Here is an 8946-nt window from a genome sequence, read left to right as displayed (position 1 = left end):
CTGAGCTTTGGCCCTCGCTGGACATGGGTTTGCTCTGGTGGGCCCGGACATCTCCCTGCCCTTCAGTTTCTCATGCTGAGCTTTGGCCCTCGCTGGACATGGGTTTGCTCTGGTGGGCCCGGACATCTCCCTGCCCTTTCAGTTTCTCATGCTGAGCTTTGGCCCTGGAGGAATTGACCTTGGCTCACAGTGCTTCCTCCCCTCCTGCTCAAGGCCAACGCCACCGGGGGCGGTGGGCATGTGCAGATGGTGCAGAGGGCCATGCAGGACCTGACCTACACTTCCCTGTGCTTCCCTGAGTCCATCAAGGCCCGGGGCATGGACAACGCGGAAGACATTCCCTACTACTTCTACCGGGACGACGGGCTCCTGGTGTGGGAGGCCATCAAGACGTGAGCTCCAGGCCTGGGGGGTCAGCTCTGGGCAGCGGGAGCTGAGGGGCTGCAGGAGGAGTGGGCGGGGCTCGGACGGTCACGACGGGGGTGCTGGACCACTGACTCAGTGGGCCGGGGGGCCTGGCTCCATTGTCGGGGCAGTGCTGGGGGAACGGGGCTGTGCCAGGTTGGACGGGGTTGGGGGAGAGTGTGACCTGAATCCAGACATCAGGAAGTGACGGGGTCATGGATGGGGCCAAGGGGCCAGTTCTGCAGACCCTGGCTGGTCACCCACTCTTGGTTGGGCCTCTCCTCCTGAGCCAGGTTCGTGGCCGAGGTGGTGGACATCTACTACGAGAGCGACCAAGTGGTGGAAGAGGACCAGGAGCTACAGGACTTCGTGAAGGACGTTTATATGTACGGCATGCGGGGCAAGAAGGCCTCAGGTGGGGACTGCGCTCCGTGCCGCGGCCTCTCCTCTCTCTCCCCTGTGCCACTGAATTGCTGTAGGTGATGCTGGCCGTTGGCCTCCATCTTAGCACCTGGTGCTGAGCCCACAGCTCCCAGGGGACCCCTGCCCTTCAGTGTGCGCCATGGGGATATCCCAGGGGCTTTCCAAGAGCCAGGAAAGGGAGGAAAAGCAACTGGAACACTGGGCCAAGCAGCCGTGCTCTTCCAGTGCGTCTTGCTCATGCCCAGGCCCTCCCAACACTGGTGTGTGGGCACCCAGGGACCTGTATGGGTAGAGTGGGTGTCTGCTGGTTGAGTGGCCCTTCCTGGGGGTGGGGCCTCAGCCAGCCCAGGGCTCTCCCTTAGGCTTCCCCAAGTCCATCAAGACCAAGGAGAAGCTGTGTGAGTACCTGACCGTGGTGATCTTCACGGCCTCAGCCCAGCATGCGGCGGTGAACTTCGGCCAGGTGGGCAAGGACGGGGCAAGCCCTCTGGGTGGGAGATGGCCAGGGCCAACTTGGCTGCTTCTGAGGGCCCTGGGTGGGCCGCCCCACTTCCTCCACAGGAGCGGGGGTGGAGGGGCGGAGGGGCCAGGAGTCTGGTGTTCCCAGTGGCCAGTGGAGTTCTGTTCTGTGCTAAGCACCGGACGCCCGTATGAGGGAGGGGGCTTCCCCAGCCCCGCTGGAGTTGGAGGAGGGGGCTCGGGGAGGTGGCATGGGAGGCAACGGTGGGTGAGGGCTGCACTCGCCACAGGGGCACCCAGCTGGGTCGGGGGCTATCCCTGCAGTATGACTGGTGCTCCTGGATCCCCAACGCACCCCCAACCATGCGAGCCCCGCCGCCGACGGCCAAGGGTGTGGTCACCATCGAGCAGATTGTGGAAACGCTGCCTGACCGCGGCCGCTCCTGCTGGCATCTGGGCGCAGTATGGGCTCTGAGCCAGTTCCAGGACAATGAGGTGAGGCCGGGTTTAACGCCTTCCTCAGTCCCAGGGTTTTATGATTCAGGGCTCAGGCTGGACCCCTGCCGGCCAGGAACCCTGACTTGCAAGGCTGGAGGGACCTGTGAGGTCCTCAGGCCAGAGTCTGGATGGAGCTCAGAGTGGGGTGGGGCAGGAGAGCAGGGGTCACTGCTCCACTGTGACGCTCCCCACAAGGGCACACCCAACCCGTTCCCACAGTTGGCAAAGCTCTTCCATGTGGGTTTCTCCCTGGCACCCCACAGGTGAGGGCTGAGTTTCCTGGGTATCTTTTGAGACATACTCATACAACCTGTTGAACCTAATTCCAAAGGCCCAAAGCTGGCTCTCAGACACCACCCCCGGTGTTAGCCCAGTGCCACCCAGAATGACTGGCCGATTGGACTGGCCCCAGACCCACCAGCATTTGTTGGCCGTGTGTTGCTTGGGGACCTTTGTGTCGGCCCCTAACATCTTCACACATAGGTCTCAGCACAGGTGTTCAACAGAACCAGTACACGCCTTGTAGAGGAATTTCTTGGTCAAAGACTGTTGAGACTGAATGGCCCTCCACAAGCTGAATCCAACATCCCGTCAACAATGAAGAACATTTCTCCCACCCTGCCCAGCCCTGGCTATGAAACTTTTCAATTTTAACATTCTCGGATTTTGTTTCTAAAAGATACACCTAGGTTCAATTTGAAGACATTTGTGTGAATGTGCAAATGGGCCTGGCTGTGGCTGACCTGGGCTGCAGAGAAGGTCAGACTGGCCCTGTGCCCCCGTGGCCCCAACACCAGGCGGGAGCGTGCCTGGGGACTGGGCCACATGCCCACCACAGCCAGGACCACCCCAGCCTCCACATCTGCCTGAGCCATTACCAGTCCTTATAGCCTCCCTGCAGTGGGGCATTGATCTGTGAGGCCCCAGCCCAAGAGCATACTCGGGTGCTCTCAGCAGGTGGCAGAGGGTGGAGATGCGGGGAGCGGTGATGAGCACAGGCCTTGACTCCCAAAGGCTGGGCTCTAGCGGTGGGACGAGTCCTGTCGATTTACATCACCTCATCACAGGTTAACCTATCTCTGTCTGTCTGGCTCTCAGCTGTTTCTGGGCATGTACCCAGAGGAACATTTCATCGAGAAGCCCGTAAAGGAGGCCATGGCCCGGTTCCGTAAGAACCTCGACTCCATCGTCAGCGTGATTGCCGAGCGCAACAAGAACAAGAAGCTGCCTTATTACTACTTGTCCCCAGACCGGATTCCCAATAGCGTGGCCATCTAAGAAGCCACCTGAGCCCGTCTCATTGCAGGATGCCCAGCTGCTCGAGGCTGGGCTCGGCCCCCAGACTGCAGCCTGCCTGGTTGGGCAGGCTCCTGGGGGCACCAAGGGGTGGGCCTTCAGATTCCTGGGAAGTGGCCTGAGGGACCCAGGCTCCTGGCTTCAAACCAAACACTCCCCAGATTGGACCACAATGTAGCTCAGCTTTGGAGCATTTTCCTGTTTGTTCCTCAGTCTTTAGCAAATGCCATACTTCGATCAGTGTGTGTAAAGACTGCAGGGACCTTTCCTACACAGAACAGGACTGTGCCCCTTCCAGTCCTTACACCCAGCTCAGCACTTCACGGTAGGCAGCCCAGAAGAGCAAGACGACTAATGGATGTTCTTGCTGAGAAATGGGAAGATGATCTTCTGTTCTATTTATGCTTAGTCCAATCTCTTGCATACAGTAGGTATCCAGATAAATTCTTGTCGAAAGAATTAAGAACTGGTTGTCATAAAAATAAAGGAGTTTGCTCAAAACAAGTCTCCAACATGCTATGTTCCAATCACCCCAAACAGCTCACATCCCCTCCCCACACACAAAAAGCCATAATCTTTGTGATACCATCTAGGCAAAAGCTGCCCCCATTCCATTTGGACAAAAGGTACTTTTCTCTCTTCTTTGCCCACAATGTTCCTACGCTTCCTTCAGAACACACTTCCTTCAGGACAGTTCCTACGTCTGTGGAAGGAGCCCCAGGACCAGGGCTCTCAGGTGACTAGATTTTATGGACCAGAAATGTTTTGCAGGAAAAAATCAGGAGGGACATTGTTACCAAGTTTTTGTTGCTATGAACCAACCAATCCACAAAATCACCCCCGCCAGAGGGAGGTTCAAGAGGGAGGGGACAAATTATACCAATGGCTGATTCATGCTGATGTTTGGCGGAAACCAACACAACTCTGTAAAGCAATTATCCTTCAATTTAAAAATGAATTTAAAAAAATCACCCCCACCAAGAGCTACCATCTGCTCTCATCACTGTTCTGTAACAGGGCATCTAACAACAGGAAAGTAGGAGAATGGGGGTAACAGACTACTCTTTCTAGCAACAACCTATGTTGTCTTTTTCCCGTCTACCCCCTGCCCCCCCCCCCAACGGTGGTGCCAGGCAACACAGTGAGGCCAGCTCCCCTCTGCCAAGACCCTGGCTTTGTGTGTCTTGAGTGAAAGGGTGGAAGCTGGACGAGGGAACCAAAGTGGAGCCTGGCTCGGCTCCCTGGACCACTGGACCTCCAGATACCTACTTCATGCAGAGGGGACCCTGAGATGCCCCCACAGAGCCTGGACTCTGCTTCTCTCGTTTCAGGTCCCAGAAGCAGCTTGGCGAGGCAGGCCAGACGAGGCTTCTCTGACAGCTGAGGGGCCGAGGGAAGCTCTCAGCTCAGGACAGCAGGCTTATCCCTTCTTCCTTTCACTCCTGAACTAACCTCAGCTCTTTCCAGAACCAGCAACAGAGATGCATAGCCGGACAACTGGTCACTGGGCACCTCTGAGGCTGGGAGAAAGGACAGGCCCTAGAAGAGGGCCGTCTACGCCTCTGTCACCTCGTGGGCTGTGCACCAACTCCAGGGGCACCAATCACACAGACCAAGGGTCGGCAAACTTTTTCTATAAAGGGGTGTGTCAATATTGTAGGCTTTCCAGGACAAAGGATCCGACAGTGTAGCAGGAAATAAGCTGAACACAGCAAGTGCACGAAGGACAAGACTGTGTCTACAAGTGTATTTACCGAACAGGAGGCAGGTCTGCGAGCACCAGTGGCCACCCCCTGACCTGGAGGACTGGAGGTTCCCCTAGCAGTGTGCCTTAACCCATCATTCTGTTAGGGGAAGCACACTGACGGAAACCGCCCACCCTGGCCAGGCTCCATAGTAACCATTTGCATGAGTTGTTTTATGACAGGAGATCCTGATAAGAAATACGGAACTAATGAGCCACCACGAACCGGAAGACACCGCATGTCCGTCTACTTCCCAGAATCCCTCTTGCTAGCATCCATCTTGATGAGCGATGCGTGCGCCACCAGGAAAGACTCTGAATTAGAATGATTGGCCAGAGACCACCCGGAAACTAATTCCATCACCATAAAACCCGAGACTGCGAGCCACGCGGCAGAGCAGTTCTCCTGGGTTCCCTTACCCTGCTGCTCTCCACCCGGGTGCCCTTTCCCAATAAAATCTCTTGCTTTGTCAGCACATGTGTCTCCTCGGACAATTCATTTCCGAGTGTTAGACAAGAGCCCAGTTTCGGGCCCTGGAAGGCGTCCACCTTCCTGCAACAATTCTGTGGCTCACATCGAAGGGCGAAGAGGCTTGGGGCTGGCATTGTTTCAAAGCCTCGCTGCAACAAGACCTTATTCGGTGTCTGTTCAGCCAAACTCACTAAAATTCATTGGGTCCCCAAAGAATCGAAGCCCCTCACGGGAAGCCCCCTCCTCACATTCTTACGGATTTCTCTTCCAGCTCCAGGCTCCCAACGTTCCCTCCCACCAACAGTTGAGCGCGAGCCCAGGGGGCACTAGTCTCTGTCCCTCCTGCAAGAATACTCCTGAGCAGGTTCAGCTGTTCTGCGGCCCTCCTCTCCTCTAGGAGCTTCCACAGCCGCGCTCAGTTCCTGGGACCTGTTCTCCCAAGTCAGGCAAGGACACCAGCAAAGCACCCCGCTGCATAGCTCTCCAGTCTCCTGGCAGCCCTCTGTGGTGCCCTGAACTTGGGGGACAATTCTCCTGGCTCAACCACACAGTATGCTGGGGCAAGCTTGGCCTCCCTCCCTTCATCTCGTGAGCACAGGTGAAGCCAGGCGCCCACCCTCAGCACTCCCAGCCCCAGGAGTGGTTTGCAGTCCCGAGACTGGAGGATCCACCACATGGGCACTATTTGGGGAAGCCCCGCCAGCGAGAGGCTAACAGGCAGGAAGGCCAGGGGTCTCCAGACGGAGGAAATAGGCTGCGAGTGTTAGACACTTTTTCTCTCTTAAGGGGCAGGAGGAAACAAATTAGTGTTATATTTTTCCCCTTCTCTGTACAAATTTAAAAAGAGCTTTCTCTTAAAACTCTGTTGCCATAACGACACCTGGCTCCACCCGAACTTAACTTTTCTCAAACCTTGAGCTAAGGATGCATTTTTCTTGTGGAAGTGAGTATCTTAAGCTATGTTAACGTGCTATGCATTTACCCCAGACTCTGTCTTCAAGTCGGTTCGGCCTAAAGGCCCAGAACTAACTTGACAAACCAGTATGTTATACTCATACATTGCTTTCCTAATCTATGTTAATGAGGCTATCTGTATGGAAATCTGCCTTTGCTCAGAGTCACGTCAATCAATCATTTTATGTCGTCCCTCCCCTGCCTCGCCCTCCCCCCACACACCATGACTCGCCGCCCACGGACCGCGCAGAAGCGCGCTGGCTGCGACGGGCCGCGCAGAAGCGTGGCCGGGAGGAGCTATCCCATGTCCAAGGAGCGGTGGCTGCGCAGAGGGCCTAGAGGAGCTACTGGGGCAGCCGTGAGGAGACACCCCTCGTCCAAGGTAAGGAGCAGCGGCTGTGCTTTGCTGGAGCAGCCGTGAAGAGATATCCCACGTCCAAGGTAAGAGAAACCCAAGTAAGACGGTAGGTGTTGTGAGAGAGCATCAGAGGGCAGACACACTGAAACCATAATCACAGAAAACTAGCCAATCTTATCACACGGACCACAGCTTGTCTAACTCAGTGAAACTAAGCCATGCCATGAGGGGCCACCCAAGACGGGCGGGTCATGGTGGAGAGGTCTGACAGAATGTGGTCCACTGGAGAAGGGAAGGGCAAATCACTTCAGTATTCTTGCCTTAAGAACCCCATGAGGAGTATGAAAAAGCAAAATGATAGGACACTGAAAAAGCAACTCCCCAGGTCGGTAGGTGCCCAATATGCTACTGGAGATCAAAGGAGAAATAACTCCAGAAAGAATGAAGGGATGGCGCCAAAGCAAAAGCAATACCCAGTTGTGGATGTGACTGGTGATAGAAGCAAGGTCTGATGCTGTAAAGAGCAATATTGCATAGGAACCTGGAATGCCAGGTCCATGAATCAAGGCAAATTGGAAGTGGTCAAATAGGAGATGACGAGTGAACACTGACATTCTAGGAATCAGCGAACTCAAATGGACTGGAATGGATGAGTTTAACTCAGATGACCATTATATCTACTACTGTGGGCAGGAATCCCTCAGAAGAAATGGAGTAGCCATCATGGTCAACAAGAGAGTCCAAAATGCAGTACTTGGATGGAATCTCAAAAACGACAGAATGATCTCTGTTCGTTTCCAAGGCAAACCATTCAATATCACAGTAATCCAAGTCTATGCCCCAGCAAGTAACGCTGAAGAAGCTGAAGTTGAACGGTTCTATGAAGACCTATAAGACCTTTTAGAACTAACACCCAAAAAAGATGTCCTTTTCATTATAGGGGACTGGAATGCAAAAGTAGGAAGTCAAGAAACATCTGGAGTAACAGGCAAATTTGGCCTTGGAGTATGGAATGAATCAGGGCAAAGGCTAACAATGTTTTGCCAAGAGAACACACTGGTCATAGCAAACACCCTCTTCCAACAACAAAAAAGAAGACTCTACACATGGACATCACCAGATGGTCAACATGGAAATCAGACTGATTATATTCTTTGCAGCCAAAGATGGAGAAGCTCTATACAGTCAGCAAAAACAAGACCGGGAGCTGACTGTGGCTCAGATCATGAACTCCTTATTGCCAAATTCAGACTTAAATTGAAAAAAGTAGGGAAAACCACTAGATCATTCAGGTATGACCTAAATCAAATCCCTTATGATTATACAGTGGAAGTGAGAAATAGATTTAAGGGACTAGATCTGATAGATAGAGTGCCTGATGAACTATGGACGGAGGTTCGTGACATTGTACAGGAGACAGGGATCAAGACCATCCCCATGGAAAAGAAATGCAAAAAAGCAAAATGGCTCTCTGGGGAGGCCTTAAAAATAGCGGTGAAAAGAAGAGAAGCGAAAAGCAAAGGAGAAAAGGAAAGATATAAACATCTGAATGCAGAGTTCCAAAGAATAGCAAGGAGAGATAAGAAAGCCTTCCTCAGCGATCAACGCAAAGAAATAGAGGAAAACAACAGAATGACAAAGACTAAGGATCTCTTCAAGAAAATTAGAGATACCAAGGGAACGTTTCATGCAAAGATGGGCTCGATAAAGGACAGAAATGGTATGGACCTAACAGAGGCAGAAGATATTAAGAAGAGGTGGCAAGAATACACAGACAAACTGTACAAAAAAGAGCTTCACGACCAAGATAAGTACGATGGTGTGATCACTCAGACATCCTGGAATGTGAAGTCAAGTGGGCCTCAGAAAGCATCACTACGAACAAAGCTAGTGGAGGTGATGGAATTCCAGTTGAGCTGTTTCAAATCCTGAAAGACGATGCTGTGAAAGTGCTGCACTCAATATGCCAGCAAATTTGGAAAACTCAGTAGTGGCCACAGGACTGGAAAAGGTCAGTTTTCATTCCAATCCCAAAGAAAGGCAATGCCAAAGCATGCTCAAACTACCGCACAATTGCACTCATCTCACACGCTAGCAAAGTAATGCTCAAAATTCTCCAAGCCAGGCTTCAGCAATACATGAACTGTGAACTTCCAGATGTTCAAGCTGGTTTTAGAAAAGGCAGAGGAACCAGAGATCAAATTGCGAACATCTGCTAGATCATGGAAAAAGCAAAAGAATTCCAGAAAAACATCTATTTCTGCTTTATTGACTATGCCAAAGCCTTTGACTGTGTGGATCACAGTAAACTGTGGAAAATTCTTCAAGAGATGGGAA

General features: G+C 52.9%; 1 protein-coding gene across 1 annotated transcript in view; it reads left to right on the top strand.

The window, feature by feature from the left end:
* The window catches only part of ALOX5 (arachidonate 5-lipoxygenase), a 51888-nt gene extending 48303 nt beyond the window's left edge, over window positions 1-3585 (top strand). Inside the window, exons 11-15 of the mRNA XM_010854516.1 lie at window positions 214-392; window positions 699-820; window positions 1191-1291; window positions 1612-1782; window positions 2884-3585. Of these exons, the coding sequence (XP_010852818.1) occupies window positions 214-392; window positions 699-820; window positions 1191-1291; window positions 1612-1782; window positions 2884-3063 (753 nt within the window). The 3' untranslated portion in view covers window positions 3064-3585. The remainder of the gene's footprint in view (window positions 1-213; window positions 393-698; window positions 821-1190; window positions 1292-1611; window positions 1783-2883) is intronic.
* The last annotated feature ends 5361 nt before the right edge of the window (window positions 3586-8946 follow it).

This window comes from Bison bison, unplaced genomic scaffold, assembly GCF_000754665.1.
Source record: "Bison bison bison isolate TAMUID 2011002044 unplaced genomic scaffold, Bison_UMD1.0 scf7180017864341, whole genome shotgun sequence".
Taxonomy (NCBI): Eukaryota; Metazoa; Chordata; class Mammalia; order Artiodactyla; family Bovidae; genus Bison; species Bison bison.
Note: the sequence above shows the minus strand (reverse complement) of the source record. Positions and strands in the feature narration are given on the sequence as shown.